Source organism: Neofelis nebulosa, chromosome 6, assembly GCF_028018385.1.
Source record: "Neofelis nebulosa isolate mNeoNeb1 chromosome 6, mNeoNeb1.pri, whole genome shotgun sequence".
NCBI lineage: Eukaryota > Metazoa > Chordata > Mammalia > Carnivora > Felidae > Neofelis > Neofelis nebulosa.
Genome location: NC_080787.1, coordinates 79296053 through 79316039, shown reverse-complemented (window position 1 = coordinate 79316039; position 19987 = coordinate 79296053). Strand labels below are relative to the sequence as shown.

The 19987-nt window shown below is 35.9% G+C and overlaps 1 protein-coding gene across 4 annotated transcripts in view; it reads left to right on the top strand.

Moving 5' to 3' along the window:
- CEP162 (centrosomal protein 162) overlaps positions 1–19987 on the top strand; it is a 112852-nt gene that overhangs the window by 34269 nt on the left and 58596 nt on the right. For all 4 annotated transcript variants that reach the window (XM_058734621.1, XM_058734620.1, XM_058734619.1 and 1 more), the window contains 5 exons: positions 844–957; positions 5685–5876; positions 6470–6551; positions 11203–11485; positions 12365–12626. In XM_058734621.1, coding sequence (XP_058590604.1) covers positions 844–957; positions 5685–5876; positions 6470–6551; positions 11203–11485; positions 12365–12626 — 933 coding nt within the window. The remainder of the gene's footprint in view (positions 1–843; positions 958–5684; positions 5877–6469; positions 6552–11202; positions 11486–12364; positions 12627–19987) is intronic.

Here is a 19987-nt window from a genome sequence, read left to right as displayed (position 1 = left end):
CTCAAAAATAAAACATTAAAAAAAAACTTTATATGTGGAATCTAAAAATGTTACACTTGTAGAAATGAGAGTAGAATGATGGTTACCAGGAGCTAGGGGAGGGGGATATGGGAAGATGTTAGTTAAGGAGTACAAAGTTTCAGTTATACAAGAGAAGTAAGTTTTGGAAATCTAATGTACAACAGCATGATTATACTTAATACTTGAAATTTGATAAGAGGGGGAATCTGAATTGTTGTCACCATATGCACACACAAAAGGTAACTATATAAGGTAATGGATATATTAATTAACTTGATTGTGGTCATTATTTCACAGTGTATACATATGTCAAAACATCAAATTTACACATTAAATATATACAATTTTTTGAGTTTATTTATTTTGAGAGGGAGCGAGCCCACACAAATGAGAGTGGGAAAGAGAGAGAATCTCTGTCAGCACAGAGCCCATCACGGGGCTTGAACTCAGGAGCCATGAGATCATGCCCTGAGCCATAGTCGGATGCTTAACCAACTGAAGCCACTCAGGCGCCCCAAATATATACAATTTTTAACTGTCAACTATATCTAAATAAAGTTGGGTGGGGAGAATACCTTTTTGTTATTTTTCACGGGCCCTTTGCATCCCACACATAAATGTACATTAGATTTGTATATAAGTATAGTTATGTGTGTTAATGTGATCATACTTATTACAGATATATGATTATATACTCTTTACATGTAAATATCTTTGTTTTTATACAGCTTGCATATGATTAAAATACTAAATTGAAGGAACTGTACAATTGCTCTAATTTTTATTTTTTTTATTTTTTTTATTTTTTTTTTATTGTTCTAGTGGTACTGCTTGATTCCTTAGACTCTGTTGCAGAGGTCAACCTTGATGAACAGGACAGAGCAACTAAGCCAAAGTCCCTGCCAGAAATGACTGATAATGAAATGACAGGAACAGGTAAAAGTGAAAAACTGTTCTCTAAATACATAGGAGTTTATGACTAAATGACTTTATTTCTAGATAAGGAAATATAATATATAATAATATATGTAATAGCTATATCAACAATAAAAATTTAAATCCCACATTTTTTACCATATTTAACAACTTAAGTAATCTGAATTTGATAATGGTGACACTTAATGCTACCAGGCCAAGTAAAGTCTGTTTTTAATAAAAAATAAATGTATGAAAGCTGTTGATACAAAGTGTAATACTATAGGTAATATTAAATAATTTTCTCTGCCCCCTAGAGTATTCTGTTAAATTTGGAACATGTAGGAGAAATGAGATTTTGGTCTTACTTCGCTTTTCATTTTTTCCTCTGTGCAGGAAAAAGTTAAATCACATTCCAAAATTCTAATGTACATTGAACCATGCCTTTTCAAACTTGTAAAGCGGTGGAATCCTTACCTGCAAATGAAATCTCATGTAGTATTCTCTGTGTAGATAAAAATGGTGTTTTATCAGTATAAATCTAAATGTTTACATTTATAATGTTTATTTATAAAGTTAGTGAGAACAGTAATGGTATTTTGAGTTTTTTAAAATCATAAGTTTCAGATATTTGTTGTATTCTTTTTTTTAAGTTTATTTATTTTGAGAGAGAGAGAAAGCGTGAGTGGGAGAGGGGGAGAGAGAGAATCGCAAACAGACACTGCACTGTCTGCACAGAGCCCATCACAGGGCTCAAACTCATGAGTGGTGACATCATGACCTGAGCCGAAATCAAGAATCAGACGCTCAACTGGCTGAGCCACCTATGCACCTCAGATATTTGTTATATTCTTTTTTTGTTGTAGTTCTTGTATTATCATCAGACTTCTGATATGTTTGTATGTTTTATGTTTGTTGTATAATGTAAAAAAAAATCTTGGTTTACTGCATAAATGTTGCAAATGAGAACTTTTTAATCATCTTGCTTTGAAAGTCTCAGTTGACCAGTATGGTCAATTAAACCAATCCAGATACTTGGAACAAAAGAGCAATAGAAATGATAAATGCCTAGTGAACTCTAAACATCTGCTTGCATTTTATTTTTACTTTATTTTATTTTTTATTTCTTCTTTTTTATTGGAGTATAATATACCCATAGAAAAGTTCATGTATCATAATAGTGCCACCTGATGAATTTTCATAGCATGAATACACCCATGTAACCAGTAACCAGATCAAAAAACAGAGGGCAAAGTCCACTCAAGGTCTTATTTGTAGTTACTGCCGTTCCAAAAGTCACCACTATCTTGTTTCATCCACTTCCATTTAAAAATATAAATATGAGGGGCGCCTGGGTGGCGCAGTCGGTTAAGCGTCCGACTTCAGCCAGGTCACGATCTCGCGGTCCGTGAGTTCGAGCCCCGCGTCAGGCTCTGGGCTGATGGCTCGGAGCCTGGAGCCTGTTTCCGATTCTGTGTCTCCGTCTCTCTCTGCCCCTCCCCCGTTCATGCTCTGTCTCTCTCTGTCCCAAAAATAAATAAAAAACGTTGAAAAAAAAAAAAATTAAAAAATATATATAAATATGAAAGTAAAAAAATTACAACAAAATCATGTTACTCATTTGCTTGTTATTACCCAGTTGAATATTCACCATAATGAAATCATGTGCTGAGCACATGTTCTTCAGTCTTACTGTTTAAGTAGATGTCACATATGTGTTATGATAGTCAACCTTACATGCAGTTTTCAGTAAGTCGATATGAATTCTTTAACTCTTACATTTTTAAAAAAATATTTCTTTTTGAGAGAGAAAGAGGGAGTGAGGGAGGGGCAGAAGGAGGGAGAGGACAGAGGATCTGAAGCAGGCTCTGTGCTGACAAGAGACCCCTATGTGGGGCTCAAACTCATGAACCTTGAGATCACGACCTCAGGCAAAGTCGGACACTTAACCATCTGAGCCACCCAGGTGCCCCCGGCATGAATTCTTTTAAAAAGACCAATATAGAATTAAAGCTTTTCTAATCAGTGATACGTTATAGGAAATTCATATATATACAGAATGGTCAGAGGAACTGCATTCTAAGATGTACATGAAAACAAAGCAGGAGGCCAAAGTTATCACTCTGATGATTTTCAAAATATTCCATAAATGGCACATTGGAATGTACAGATTAATTTCTATTTTTATGTGTTAAAGAACAATTTAAAATGAAATTTCAATCAAACATCTGTAGAATCCATGATTTTCTCTGAGAAACTATGATTTTGTAAAACATGGTATGAAAACCACTGCTGTAGGTTATAAACAATTTTTTTTTAAGGTATTGCTGAATGTAAAAACTCTAGTAAGATGATTCAAGCAGTTTTATAAAGGTGTAGTTTTCTGGTCTTATTTCTTAAATGTTCTTGACTCAGAAATAATTTGTTATTACTGGAGGATATACGATCTTATTGTCATATAGCCTTAGATTTGTATTTCCAGCCTTGCCAGTTATCAGCTGTGTGACACTGGACAATTAATGCTTCTAAGCCTGTTTCCTCTTCTTTAAAATGAGACCTTGTTGGTCAACTGAGGGAATGTGTAGTGCCTAATATATTGTTAAGATTCAACAAGCAGTAGCAACTATATGTTTCTCATCACTGTTATTTATATCAACCCTCTATTAATGGTAGAAATCATAATAAAAAACCTGAAGGCATACAGTATAAATACTTATTAGTTGTGGGGTATTGAGTTTACCTACTATTTCAAAAATACACTTGAAAATCTTCAGATCAGCATCTGAACTTGTGTTAAGAACTGAAAAATGAGGGGCGCCTGGGTGGCTCAGTCGGTTAGGCGTCCGACTTCGGCTCAGGTCATGATCTCGCGGTCCGTGAGTTCGAGCCCTGTGTCGGGCTCTGTGCTGACAGCTCAGAGCCTGGAGCCTGTTTCAGATTCTGTGTCTCCCTCTCTCTGACCCTCCCCCATTCATGCTCTGTCTCTCTCTGTCTCAAAAATAAATAAAACGTTAAAAAAAAAATTAAAAAAAAAAACTGAAAAATGAGAAGGTTGTTTTGTTTTTTACCACTTTCTTCTAGAATTAAGAAACCTCAGTTTAGTTGATACATTCTCAAAGACCATCTTTTTAAAAAGGTATTACTTTTGAAATTCTTTGTGCTTTATTGTTTTAGAAAGGTTGGTAACTGTGAAAATGGGGGCCAGATCCAGCTTTTTGCTTATTTTCATTTGTCTCATGGGCAGGTACCCTTTTGTGCGATGACTGCATGACAGGAGCAGTCCCAGGATGACAGTATTACTTCACGACTAGATCCTTGTCTCTGCATCAGAGGATTTGACATTTGTCAACTTCCTAAAGTAGAAAAATTAGGGAGCTTTTAACTTGTAATAATATATAAAATAACTACATAAAGTCCTTTCTTTGTAAGTTAAAAAGCAGAGAAGTCAGCCCTTTGCTGATGAAGCTACATCTATTTTATTTTTAAGCACTATTTGATGAATCATGAGTATAAGCAGAAGAGAAGACTACTCACCCTTTTTCTCTTCTTTTTCCCCACTCTTCTATGACTCTTTTACCTTTTCTCTAATTTTGAAAATTACAGCATTGGTAGTAAAAGGTACAAAATGAGTAAGAAAAATACTTATAAAATTTTAGATCATTATTGTCATATTGTCTTAAAATTCTTTTCTCCAGAATTTATTTATCAATTGGTAGGAGGAGGAGAAGGTTAATAGGGAAGGAAGAGTGAACGATGACATCAGGTTTTCTATTTTGGATGACTGGGTGAATAGTGATACCATTCCCAAAATACTGATAGTAGAACAAGTTTTGTTGGGGAATACAATTAATTCAGTTGGGAATATGCTAGATTTGATTTACTTATAGAACAGTGTAAATATCTGTTAGAAGGTTTAATATTCAAAAAAGAGGTAAGGACAAAAGACATAGATTTGGGTGTCACCAGCATATGGGTAATAGTTGAGCTAAGGGTCTTGATAAAATTAGCCAGCTAAAAAAAAAAATAAGTGAGAGGTTTAAAAAAGAGGGCTAAAGATGGAACCCTAAGATGAACCATTTACCAGAAAGCACAAAGAGGTAGCCATCAGAGTGCTGGGAAGCACAGGAAGAAGAGGCTATACAAAAGAAGCAGTTCCCAGGAAAGCACAGTGTCTGACGTCTCACAGGGTTGGAGAAATTGAAGATGGCTAGATGTGACTATTAGAAAATTACTTTTGATTATAACAGCTTTAGCAGGATATTGGAACACATACTGGATTGCAGAGTTGGAGGAGTGAATTTCAGTTAAAGAAATGCAGACTATAGGATACTTGGTGGCACTGGGAAGCAGAGAGAGAGTGCAAAAGTGAGAGAGAATGGTAATGGTAAGGGAAAGACAGAATTCTTGAATGATTTTGTCAGTTAGGAAATTTAGGGATAGTTGTATCCAATGTAATGGGGTTGATTAAGGGTAGTAGGAAGAGAAGGCAGTAACCAGTGGAATCAGAGTTCACAGTTACCATGTCAGGACACATCTTACCTTGCTAAAGAGTTATTGAGCGTTACGTTTTCATACTGGTAGGCTATAGCTACGTATTACCAATGTTTGTATTTAACTCTTGTGTTTATAATGTTGCTGTTGTCCTACAACCTTGTTCACCATTCCTAACACACTAACGGATGCTATTAGTGGTTTATGTTTCTCACGTATTTGTGTGATTATACTGGAGATTACATTTATTTCAACAGGTGTTTCTTATGGACAAAGCAATAGTGACATTGAAGCTCTACATCAGGCTTATTGTCAGGTAGCCCAGTCTTTGGGAGATACAGATGAACAAAGAATTGAGAGCAATGCATTGGAAAATACCAAGAGCTCAGTGAAAGATTATCCTCAAGAAAATGAAGAGTCCTCTAAAAACATCTCTACTACAGAATCTGGTAAAAGTTAATTTGAGACCTTCTCTGAAGCGTTTCTCTTGTGGTATAATTTAAATAGTTTGCTATAGTGATTGTTTCTCAATCTCTGAATTTAATTTAAAAGTTTTGCTCAAATGAAATTTGGGAATTAGTAGTTTAACTACAAAGTTAGAGCTGAACACAAGATAAAATTTCACTTCCTCTTTCAGTATGCCTTGACCAAATCAGAAAATCACCTGAGTGTTTGCACATTTTTTATGCTTTTCCTTATGCATATACTAAAGTAATTTTTTAAATAGAGAATAATATTTGGGGATCAACTAAATAATATATTTAACAAATGTGTGTGCATGTACGGACATACCCATACGCATATATTTGATATTGATGTAGATGGATACGTCAAATATATAGATATATATATTTCAAATATAAAAATCAAAGGAAATTTTCTTGGTACGAGTAAGTTTATAGTGGGAAACTGGGTTTACTGTATATATCATTTTGTTAGTTCTGTTGGTCAGAAAAAAATGTAATCTTAGTGGGATTAGACATTAAATTAAGCAATTCACATAATTTCGGGGGTTGCTACTTTAACTTTTTTTCCCTCTTAGATCTGCCCACGGTAGAGGAGTTGATGAAACCTATCAGAATAGATTCTTTTGGTGTCAGTGGTTTTGATTTACAACCTGTCAGGTATGAGATTTTTTGAAATGGATTATACAGATTGTTTATTTGCTTATTTTGCTACTGGAAACTTTTAGAATCATTTGTTCTGCATGCTCATTCCTAGTGAATGATTTAACGAGTAGCTTATATGAGTCTGCCTTTGAGTCACTGCTCTCCTTATTAGTAGTTCTTACTCAGTTTATCAGAATTCTTCTAGTGCTAAAATTAAAAAATGCTTTAAAAATAGATGCCACTAAAAAAACGTTTGCTGCCATCAAGTATTCTGAAGGCTTTTTTACTGAAAACTAAAATCCTTTCAGCTTTAAATAGCTCAGGGCAGTTGATTTGAATTTTATTCTGTATGAGTCATAGATTTGCTTATTTATAAACCAGTTAGCTTTGTACTTAGTCACAGACCAGCCATCGTTTTTCAGGGTAAGATTTTTGGTCACAGGAGCAGTGGGCTTCAGGAAAATGCACCAGCGCCAGTACATCTTAATGGAAGCTTGTGGGACCTTCCTGTCATTCTCCAGCACAGAGTAGCACGTTACAGTAACCTTGCATTTGTGTCACATCTATTAGAGTGTCACATCCATCATTTCATGTGATCCTCATAACAAATAGGTCAGGCATCTTTATTTGCATCATTCAGGTGTTGGAACTGAGGTAAATCAGTTTAGTAGTGGAGCTCTCACAAGAACCAGGTCATGAAGATGATGGTGGTGGCAGTGGTGGTGATAATAATGATAACAGCTGACGTTTTCATCACACGCTCACTGTGTGTGCAAAGTTCTTTACATCTTTGCATTTTAGATTTCTTTTAATCTTACAGCAACTCTATGAGTTATATTTTATTATCCCCATTGCATAGATAAGGAAACTGAGGCTTAAAGAAGTTAAATTGCCCAAGATCGTATGGTTATGTAGGGGTGCCTGGGTGGCTTTGTTGGTTAAGTGTCCGACTCTTGATTTCAGCTCAGGTCATGATCTTCTGGTTTGCGAGAAGTTGGGCTCTGCACTGAGAGCATGAAGCCTGTTTGGGATTCTCTCTCTCCCTCTGTCTCTGCCCCTCACTCAATCACATGCGTGCGCGCTCTCTCTCTCTCTCTCTCTCTCTCTCTCTTTCTCTGCCTCTCTCTTTCAAAATAAATAAACTTTAAAGAAAAACAAAGATCATGTGGTTATAACCAGGAAACACAAGAAATATTTGTGTGTTTTAACAACTTACATTGTCAGATCTCTGATCTCCATGAAATATTTCTGTGAAAAGCCTGTCATCCATTCCTGTATTTATTTGTTCATTTGTGTTTTCAGCAGGCACAGTTTGAGCCCTTCCTTGTACTACATCCTCACCATGTAAATCCACTTGTAGTGATTTCTCATCCTGTTTCTGCGTTTGTGCTAGTTGAAAGTGACACAATGAAGCTTACACTAAAACCCATCTACTTGAACGCTTAGTATTCTCCCACTGATCTGCAGCACTAGATAGTATTTTTTAAAGGGCAGACTATTCTCCCTTACTGCTGTTTGGGACTGTGTTGGTGTTAATGAAGAGATTGTTTTTACACATCTTGTGTGTTTGCTGGCATAGGTGGAATCATTTTACTACTGTAAATTCTAAATATAATTTTTTTCGTGTTTGTTTAAAAGCTAAAAACAAGTATACTTACGTTAAAGCCATAACAATAATTACCAAAATGTCAGTGGTATAAACTAGTACACATATCTGAAACCTCTTTAGTAAACTGTAAATAATCTCAGCTGATATAGCAAATAAGTCCTTAAAATTTTAGTAGCTAAACATCATCAAAAACGTATTTTTTGCTCGTGTCATAATCCCATGTGTGTCAGTGGGGTTGGAGTAGGACTCTACTCCACATAGTCATTTAGGGACCCAGGCTACTTTGTCATTAACACATGGTTTTAAGGTTGTCATGGCCTCATTCAACCAGTTGATAAAGAAAAAAGATAATTTAGCACAATTCTTTTTAGCTGCCTCAACAGAGAAATATTACATCACTTCATATTCTACTGGTAAGAACCAGCACATCTAGCAAATTGGGTCCAAGAGGGCTGGGAAATATGATCTGCTTGTGTGCTCAGAAGGATCAGTAAATGAGTTTAATAGGCATCTAATTAGTCTCTACCAGAATCTGCCCTTTTAATAGCCAAATATCCATTTTACTCACCTTCATACAAAGACCCACTATCCCCTCCCCAAAGCAAATAGCCCAAAGTCTCATACAGGACCCTGTCCATCTAAAAGGCCAGGATTTTCAGGTGGAGCGTAGTCTTCTCCATCAGGTTTGAATGTAGCTCTTCAGTGTCTACTAATCTGTGAATTAAAAGCACAAGTTCTGTACTTGATCCAATATATGATGGTGAAACTGCAACAAATACTCCCATTCAGAAGGGAAATATATGAGGAAAATACAGCAATCAGTAATGCAACCTTGAAGTCCACTGGAAACGCCTTGTAAGGATATTTACACCCTTGGCCACAACTGAAGTCGGTTTTGCAGGGAGGCTGTGCCCATCTTGGAGGATGCATTCCTTTTTTAGTCCACCTCCTACCACCAGGTGGTTTTAGGTCTCCCAAACAAATCTCTGGCTTTTTTTTTTTTTTTTTTTTTAATGTATGGTTGTAGTTTCTTTATTATTATAGTTTGTTCAAAAAGTTTAGTAGGTGGTGAGGGGTGGGGCGCCTGGGTGGCTCAGTCGGTTAAGTGTCTGACTTTAGCTCAGGTCATGATCTCACAGTTTGAGTTAGAGCCCCGAATCGGGCTCTGTGCTGACAGCTCAGAGCCTGGAGCCTACTTCACATTCTGCCTCCCTCTCTGTACCCCTTCCCTGCTCACGCGCTCTCTCTCTCTCTCTCTCTCTCTCTCAAAAATAAACATTAAAAAAAAGTCTTAAAAAATAAATTTAGTAGAGCTTCTGATCTATTTGGTTCCAGTCAGTCCCTTGTGCCAGTAACTACACTTAATTTTCTAGACAGAGGCTTTAAATCTGCTTTAAGTCTTTGCTTTTTTTGCCCCCCTTTTTTTCCTGTCAATTCAGTCGCAGCTGTTGGATATTATTGGGAACAATAACCTTAAGTGAAGATAACCCCTTTAATATGATCTTTGTCAAAGGACTGAGTAACTGTTTTCAACTGAGAAATCTCATGAAATCCTTCATTTTTCAATGCCAAATCTTACTCTTTTGAGTCTATGCTCTTTACAAAGTGAATCTATGAGGCCCTTAATTTCTTGACTCTCTCTGTTCCCTTTTATTTTTTCTTACAAACTGGCCCTTTTTAAATCTGAGCTCATGTCTTTCTTGTAATATCTAGTCAAACGTAGCCAACAGTAGCTAGCGCTTAGAAATTCTCCTGATATTTTTCTTAGTATCCCAGACTCAGTAGCTATGTGATCTGCCTTATAAACTATTGTAGGTAACAGTTTGGCAAATGTTTTGTCAATGTAAAACATGGGTTGCCACTTCTCCAGCTTTTAGCATAAGTTTCCTTGCCACCCCAAACCCAGCCACTAAGCCAATGACACATATCTTAGGTTCTTGTCACCATAGCGCTCACGTTCTAAAGGCAAGAACTAGTAAGCGGCCCCAGCTAGATGCAGGATGGCAAGGAAACATAATTTAGTTAGTATGCAGGAAGAACAGGAAACAGTTTTGATAACTTCTAGCCAGATTCTGCTACCATGAAGAAGGAAAGAACTATTATATTTTCTGATGATTCCAACTACTTTAGAAAGTTCTCACAATTACTGAGAAACCAATCTATCTCATATGAAAATAGTAGCCTCTTACACTTTATTTTATAAATGACATTATCTTATAAATTATAAAATTAAATGACCTAATAGACCATGATTATGTAGTTTGAAAATAACAATATCCGTATTTTTGGAGCCCCTATAATATACTGATATTTAGCCACATTTAGAAAATGTCCTTAAGGGATATTTTCTCTATTTTAAAAATTGAATGGTCTGAAATGTTGCATTGTATTTAATTATTTTAAACCACAGAAATGATTTTTCTCTAAATACTAGTGATTTTCATGTTTTACTTAAAAATTTTTCCTATACTGTGATGAAATTTATGCTTTTTAATATTTATATTCTATTTCTCACTGACATAAATTATGGTTACTTCTTTAGTTTCTTGTAAAAATGTGTAAAATCTTTTTCCTGCCTCAAATGCATGTTGACTTTATAAGGTATTATGGATAAATGATATATTACACAAAGGTCACTTAGAGATTCATTTTTTATTTTTTCTTACACTAAAACCATCTCAGTCTTGCTTTGTTTGGCTTTCCTTTGAAGTAGGCCTCAGAGTTATCCATGTAATTCTTTATATTATACTGCATTAAAATTACATTATCTGAAATTTAAAACAGTTATATGACACTATGTGAGCATACTCTGTCAGCCAGAATTACAAATAATGTATTTAACATTCAGGACATAATTTGAATAGTTATAAATATCAAATGTATTTAATATTAGTATAAATAACATTATACATATTAAAATATAAATCTTATATTTTGTGTGTGTATATATGTGATATATATATAGTGTGTGTGTGTGTGTGTGTGTGTGTGTGTGTGTGTGTATAAAACTGGTATTTGAGGAGTCACCTAAGGTTCATTCTCTGTTTTGTTTTATAGCTATAAGAAACTGGCTGATAGTAAAGAAACTGAATGTGTTAGCCCTATACCCCTTAAGAGGAACCCAAATATTATATCTCAAGAACCACAAAATGTAAACCAACTTTTTGACAAAAATGAAGAGAATGTGGTTTTACAAAAGACAACAAATAAAGACAGAGAAAATAGCTGTCTAGGAGTAAATGCTACGGAAGAACATATAGATAAAATGTACCTTGATATTTTGAGGAAAAAAATATCTGTTGGTCCTCCATTATTGCCTCCGGGTGACAAAGTAAATAAAGTAAGTGTTTATAATCTAAGTTGATTAGACATACTGAGAAATGAAGTTATGTAAATACTATTGATAAGTAGGTACTTCTTAAGCTGGTGGGTCTGATTACATACTAATCTCCACATAGATCCTGGATATTTGTGAGCAGTATTTATTACAACATCCTATAATCCCCAAATTGTAAAATACCACTGTCTAGCATTCGCTTTCTTTTGGAAGCCATTATTTACATTCTTCCTTTGTTTTTAGTAAGCATAGTGTAGAATTTGAGTAGCATAAGAAAATAAAGTTTATTCATCATTCTAATGCTTTTTATTTAATCTATCCAGTAGTGTGTATTTTGCAAAAGTAGATAAGTTGTCATTTACAAAAATGCTATCAGCAGCTGTTGAGAAAGTTATATTTTACCGTTCCATTTTCTTCTGTTCTTGATCTATTCTGATTTATAGTTTCTTTGATCTTGGTATTGTAGTTTTATGGTTTTGAGTTATATGTTTACCATAAACCATCTGAAGTTTTTTGTGGGATAAGACAGGGTATTAATAAATTTTTATCTTGAGAATTCTAGGAAAAAAAGATAAAATTTTATGTTATTTCAAAATATATTCCTCTCTGCTTTCCTCCATCTTAATTCTAGTAATTACACGTCTTGCTTTCTGGGAAGCTTATTTTGTTTTATTCTTTTGCTTTGTTTTACTCCTGACTTTGAAGATGTGCTTCAAAATATTAAAATTCTGATGAGTTAGACTTTGAGAATTCTAATGTGTAGTGGTTTGTCTTCTACAAACTATTATCTAGTAATCACTATGGTTTGCCATCTGTTAAATCTCCATTCACAGCTGTAGTTGAAGTTAATTTATATCCTAAAGAGTTTCTACTTGTGTGCAGACTTTTAGATCTCAACTCAGTTCTGGCGAAGAAGGGGCTGTAACTGGTAAACATGAACCACACAAGAAGGCCAGAAGTGCACCTCCTGTACTTAAAAGAAAACCCCAGAGTGGATTATATGCATCAGTTAGGAGCTCAGGCTATGGCAAACCCAGTTCACCATTCAAGTCTTTTTCTACTCTTGAAAAGAAAACTTCAAAGGACATTATGAAAAGTAAAACTGTGAGATCCATTCCTACTTCAAATCAAGCTAGGAAAAAAGGTAATCATATGCTCTTTTCATATTATAGTTCTGTGCATATAGTGTATTATTTTATGTTCCTTGTTCTCTACGTTCCCTATTTATTTCTCTCCTTCTGTGAACTTTTCTTCTTATAAAAAAATTAATATTCAGATAGTATATTCCATTCTGAAAGATTCATTAGATTTTGGCTTTCCAGAATGACACTTGTGAAGTATGGGAAATGAATAGACGATAGGAGAATCAAACTTAACCTCATCTGGTTGACTTTGGAATATCCGTTGTTTACCAGAGAAGACCTACAAATTCAGAATGCAAATGGCAAGCTACAAATGAAGGTTGATATAGAGATTATTTGGATATTAGTTTCATATAGGTTGAGATAGGCAGGATGTTTTATATATCACATAATGCGTATTTTTATATATTGCAGTGCCTCTGTTAGTTATTTCCTAATGCAGTTCATTTACATTGACAGTAGGAAAGGGTAATTTTCAATTTAGAAGCCTATGCAGCTATTAAAAGAAACAGAAATGTTCATATCAAACCAACATTTCTGCTGCCTTTAAACTCCAGTGAGGGGAGCACCTGGGTAGCTCAGTCGATTGAGCGTCTGACTTTGGCCCAGGCCATGATCTCACAGCTAGTGAGTTCGAGCCCCCACATCAGGCTCTGTGCTGACAGCTCAGAGCCTGGAGCCTGCTTTGGATTCTGTGTCTCCCTCTCTCTCTGCCCCAACCCACTCGCATTCTGTCTCTCTCAAAAATAAATAAACATTAAAAAAATAAATTAAAAAAAAACTCCAGTGAGGAAGGGGGAGCAATGGAGCCAGAAGCATTTCATCCTTTCCTTTATGATTAAATTTAATAGGTGACCAGTTGCATCATTGTTATGGTGATAGTTGTCATGAGGAGAATTGTCCTCATTGGAAAATTCATTTCTAGCTTAAAATGTCTTTCCTTGCTTTTCCCTAAGACTGTTAATTCCAGGACCACTTTGACTGTATTCTAAATTCTTAAGGCATTAAATAGACTCTCTCCTGCCTTTGTGTGTCTGTATTTGCTGCAGCAGCCTGTGCATCTCAGATGGAAAAGAAGGCCTGGGCTGATTTATGTGAGAGTAAAGGAGAAAACAGCAGCAGGAAGTAGTTATTCTGGACAGACAGGAATATGATTCTGTAGGATTAATGCAAGCATCCTTTCCTCCTGTTCTTAACCTGTGGACCTCCAGTTCCTTTCCCTACAAGGTCTTTTGTATTCTCTTATTTTCCTGTGGAACACCAACTTGTGATGTTGTCATCTACTTGTCACTAATTAACCATTCATTGGATCTAGTGCTTAATATTAAAAAAATAAACACTTGGGACATTTTTCAAATTTTAGTATGATCAAGAGAAGAATGAAAATTTTTCATTGATGTTTAGGAGTATTCATGCTAATTTTGTTTTTAGTATTATTTATTCTATTATATTTATTTTAGATAAATTAATCCCCCACATTTTTGAAGTTTATTTTATCCAGATTAATTCATTTAACAAATGTTTTTGGAGCACCTACTTTGGCCCAGGCACTATTAGGCCCTTGGGCTACCTCAGTGAGGGGCTACCTCACTTCCCCTCCCCCATCTTTGTAGAACTTTCATCTGATAAGGAGAGACATTTAACAGTAAGCATAATAAATAAGTAAATGATGTTACATGCTAAGGAAAAGTAAAAAGTAGAGGAAGTGTCAGTGGTGGAGTGCAGCAGGTCGCAGTTTTAAATAGGATAGAGTAGGCCTCATTGAGAAGGAGCCACTGAACAAAGACTTGTAGGAGGTAAGAGTATTGGCCATGTGGATACCTGGGGAATCATATTCCAGAAAGGTGAAATAACCATGCAGAAGTCTTAAAGTAGAAAAGAATATCTGGCATGTTTAAGGAATACATAGAAGCTTGTATCATGAGGGCAGAGTGAGTAAAGAGGGTAGTAGGAGATGAGATCAGAGAATCAAAAGTGCTGGAATGTATCAGTTTTTCTAGGGCATTTTAAAGACTTAGATTTTACGCTGAGTAAATAGGTGAGCCGCTGAAAAGCTTTGACATGGGAGTAACCTCATCTGACCTCTTTAGACAGATTTCTCTGGCAGTTGTGTTAAAGATCATATACATATAAATACATTCACATAGCATACGGGGCATGGGAAAGAAGCCCAGAAACCAGTGAGATGGTGATTTTAGGAATCTAGGCTAGAAGTGATGGGGCTCAAACCAGAGTGGTGGCAGTGAAGGTAATGAGAAGTGGTTGAATAAGGATATATTTAGAAGGTAGAACCAAAGGGCCACCTGGGTGGGTTAGTCGGTTAAGCGTCCGACTTCAGCTCAGGTCATGATCTCATGGCTCATGGGTTCGAGCCCCACATCGAGCTCTGTGCTGACAGCTCAGAGCCTGGAGTCTGCTTCAGATTCTGTGTCTCCCTCTCTCTCTGCTCCTCCTCCGCTCATGTTCTGTCTCTCAAAAATAAATAAACATTAAAAAAAAATAAAAAGAAGATAGAACCAAAAATCTAAAAGATTGGTTTGGGGTTGTGAAAGAGGATTTCTGAATGATGCCAAAATTTTTGGCTTGAGTAGCTGGAAAAATAGAGTCACTGTCCAGCTGGGATGGAGAAGGCTTTGGTAGAGTAGATTTGGGGGTGGAAAGAAGATCAAGAGTATAGTTGATGAGGTGATAATTTTGAAATGATCGTTCTATATGCAAGTGGAGACAACAAGGAGCCAATTAGATTGAAAAGTCTAGACTGTAAGAGGGAGGTGTGGACAGCAGATATGACTTGGGAGTTATTATTAAAACTAATATAGGTAGTTTTTAAAACATGAGACTGACAAAGATTATCAAGAGAGTGAGCATAGCTAGAGAAAAAAGCAAACCAAGGCCTAAGGAGTAACCTATAAAGAGAATAGAGTGAGATTGGAGGAAACCTGAATATGTGGGATCCTGAAAGCTAACTGAAGAAAGGAGAATTTATTTCTCTGTCAGTTGCTGCTGAGAGATAAAGGAAAGTAGAAACTGGGCACCGACCCTTGGGTTTAGCAAGGAGGAGGTCATCAGTAAACTGGACAGTTTCCATGGATATGTGGCTGTAAAATGCAAGTTGAATGAGAATAGGAGGGATTAGGAGAAATGGAACTGGATACTTAATTTATAGACCACCCTGGAGCACAGCGTGTAGCTGGCATGGGAGGTGGAGTCAAGAAAAGCTTTTTGTTTTGCTTTTTTTTTTAAGTGGCTGAAATAATAGTATGTCTAATAGTATGTTTATGCTTTTTGGAAAGATTGAGTAATTTATGGTAGAGGGGAAGAATTGCTACAATAATGTCCTTGAGTAGAGGAGCTATAAGCAAATCTGTTCATTGAAAGGGTTGGCTCTAGATAGAGGCATGGACAGTTTATCTGTGGAAACAGATGGGAAGAGAGAAATGTAGGTACAGATACTGGTGGGTAGGTAGAAATGGTGAAAGAATGTGGATGATTTCTTCTGATTGCTTCCATTTTCTCTAAGAAATAAAACATAATATCATTAGCTGGCATTGAGGATGGGGTAGGAGTGTTGGAGGAGAGAAGAGAAGATGGGAAATAGCCATCCTGAAGGACTAGAGTGCCAGCAGCAGAGTTCTCTTGTAGTTAGTGATTATGCATTTAAGTTGAATCAGGCAGCATGTTTGTGTGGGTGAGTGTGCGTGTCCACATTGTGCTGCATGACTACAGGTGTTGGATAGTTGTATAGTTGGATTTATCAAGAAGAGTGGTTTCTGCCAAATGAGTGCAGTGTATGGAGAGAGGAGTAAGAAGGGAGCTTAATGGTGTATGTGGAATTCAGGGTGAGTAAGGAAGGAAGAAAGGAAATCGAGGGGTGTAGTACAGTATGAAACAGGTAGGATCAACTGACTGTGAGTCCTTGAGTAGAGGAGCTGTCATGGAATCTAGTAATTGGTCAAGGGATTGTTGGAATCCAGGTACCAGAGGGCATGAAGTGGAAGATAGGAGTCATAGAGAGTAAATGCCTAAGACTGAGATCAGGAGTGATTATGTTATTGGTAATAGAAAAGGTCTAGACTGTACCAATGGAAGTAAGTAGCTGAGGTGGAGAAGTGGAGTATAATGACCCAAAAGCCAGGGTTTGAAAGGATCACCTATGAGTGTATTGAAATTACTAAGAATGGGGGTGCCTGGGTGGCTCAGTCGGTTGAGCGTCCGACTTCGGCTCAGGTCATGATCTCACGGTTTGTGAGTTTGAGCCCCGTGTCGGGCTTTGTGCCGACAGCTCGGAGTCTGAAGCCTGCTGAGGATTCTGTGTCTCCCTCTCTCTCTGCGTATCCCTTACTAGGACTCTGTCTCTCTCTAAAATATAAAAATAAAAAAAATAAAAAGTTTAGGGGCGCCTGGGTGGCGCAGTCAGTTAAGCGTCCGACTTCAGCCAGGTCACGATCTCACGGTCCGTGAGTTCGAGCCCCGCGTCAGGCTCTGGGCTGATGGCTCGGAGCCTGGAGCCTGTTTCCGATTCTGTGTCTCCCTCTCTCTCTGCCCCTCCCCCGTTCATGCTCTGTCTCTCTCTGTCCCAAAAATAAATAAAAAATGTTGAAAAAAAAAATTTAATAAAAAAAATAAATAAATAAAAAGTTTAAAAAAAATTAAAAAAAATTACTAAGAATGAAGACAGAAGTAATGTCACAGTTGATGGAAAAGAAACGAGGGGCATGCTTTAGAGGTTGATAGATGAAGACAACAATATTTTTATGAGTATTTTTTCCTGTTTTAAAATTTTATAGTCTTTGTGACTATCAAAATAGAAGTAAAACACTAAAATTTATATTAGAGTACAATGATAAACCATGACTGTCCATTTTTAAACTGTTTTTCATTAGACCATTAAGTATAATATCTTTTTTATCTCTTTTTCTTCTAAAATTCCCTCAGAGAAATTTTACTTTTATTCAGAAGAATTTTAATCCTTTTGGATGGTTGTTACTTGTCACAGGTTGGGCTTTCCAACAAGCAGACTCCGAGATAGATATTAGTGTACAGAAAGTACAGAAAGTTCATTTTCTAAATGAGCTTAGAATCAATATTGGTTAAGATGAAAAATAAGCCAGCTGCTGGGGCTTACTCAGAGTTTCTCTTTTTCATGTAAAATGAAGTCGGGGATAGGCAGTTCAGAGCTAGTGCCACTGTGCAAGGAACAGATCCCTCTTCTTTCCTGCTGCAGAATCCTTTATATGTGACTTTTGTCTTCATTGTCATAAGATGGCTACTCAGCCTCCATGCCCTGTCAGGAGGAAAGGTGAAAGGTAAAAGGTTCATGCCAGTTAAATCAACTTCTTAATCAGGAAAATAGTGTCTTTTCTGAAAGCCCCAGGTAAGGAACTTTTGGTTTCATCTTATTAGCCTGAATTTTGATCTTGTGGTCACCCCCAGTTACCTGGAGTCCAGGGAGATGAGTATTTTCAACTGGCTACATTGCTGCCTAGGGCAAAATTAATAAGGAGTCTCAAATTAATAGGGAGGAAGAGGAGATTGGCAATTAGCAGTGCCTGCTATGTGGTTTTCCTTTTTATTTTAAATTAATTTTCTTTGGCTGTTAATCTATCTTTTTATTTTTAGACTAATAAGTTTCTTGTTACAAAAGGAATAGTTGCTCATTTTTTAAATTCAAAAATACATAAAAGTAAAGCAATTGCTTAGCAAGAAACAACTAGTGTCATACTGGGTTAGCATCATTTCATGCTTCTCATGTGTATGTCCTCATACAGATAGAAGGAAGCGTAGATGGGTAGATGGAAGGAGAGAGGCAGACATAGCTAAATGGACAAAACATTTTATAAGAACAGGATCACTCTTTATAAGTTCTTTTTAAATAAAATATTAAATTTAGTTTTTCTTAAATCTGTAAGAAGAAAATGAAACTTCATCCTAGGAAATCGATCTCAAAAGATCCCTTTAAGAAAATAAATTTTGAAAACTACTCAAATGTTGCCAAAATCATGCTGTTTTTAACTACATTTTCAATTTTATGCATTATCAGTTTCCTCTTCTATGAAATATAAGATAGTAAAACTCTTACATCTCCCACTCACGTGCCTTTTACTCATTTTTGTTGATTTCATTTTTACTTGTCCAAAATGTATTTAGTCTCTCCTGCAACCCCTCAGCTTTTGAATTTAGATCTTGGTTCTGGTTATTAAAGAGATGGAATGCTTTTCACAGGTCCCATAGCCATAGCTTCTTCATTCTGGAATTATGATGATTGGTTTCTTATTTGACTAAATTTTCTTAATCCATTGTTTTTTTCAAGAAAGGTTCAAAAAAGTCCAAATTCTGCAGCGTTTTCACATTTGAATTTTATATCCAGGCAGATTTTCTCTCATATGTGAAGATAAAAGATACTGTCTGTGTACCATTACTGAAAATAATTACTTAGAGAAATCATAATTAAGAACTCAGGAAGAGAGAATTCTGGTATAAAAGCACTGGCTGACTACAACTTGACTAAACCACCTGCCACTCTTAGCTGCCACTTCCTAGGGAGAATGACAGTCCTAGCAGATCACTCCCCATTCATTGGCCACGTTAATGGACCTCCAGTGACCTGGAAAGATGAATGCCAGCTTTCACAATGACTCAGTTTCTTTGGGAACACTTCAGGAAATTTCTCCAAAAAAACCTTTTACATCAGATAGTCCAGTTAAATATGACTAGTGTTCTGTAAGGAAAACCTCTGCATGCCTGGAAAAAAGATGAGAAATAAATCTTTGGGTGAGGTGCTATTGGTGACTTGTTTCTTCTTTTGACTCTTCTATATTTTCCAAATCTTCAATAACCATGTATTTTGCTTTTAATGAAAATGTAAACTTTACACTTAAAAAGTTAGCACCGTGAAGAAGTTATATTTAAAAATATAAATTTCAAATTCTTCATTTACCTCTAAGGCAGATAAATAAATGTTTACTGACTCTTGAGCTCAGAATCGGTAGTATTTGAATATGGGCCTCAAGATCTCTTCCAGGTATTTGTCATAAATGGGTTTTTTTTTATTATTATTAATTGAATAACTTATTGGCCTTAGAATTATTCATACTGTTTGGGGATTTATGAAGTACCTTAAAATAGCTGAAAATTTGACTAGAATATACATTTATCACATTTTTTTCTAATTTAATATATATTATCAGGGTTTTATAGCAGTATAATTTTATTTTTTAATCAAATTTAGACTAGCTGTTATAAAGTTGCCATGCAATTTATATTATTCCATTGATCCTACATCTTGATACACACTATTTATGAAAAGTGTGCTTTGAGAGCACACTTAATCTGAACTAAAATGCTTTATAACGTTATCAGCTGC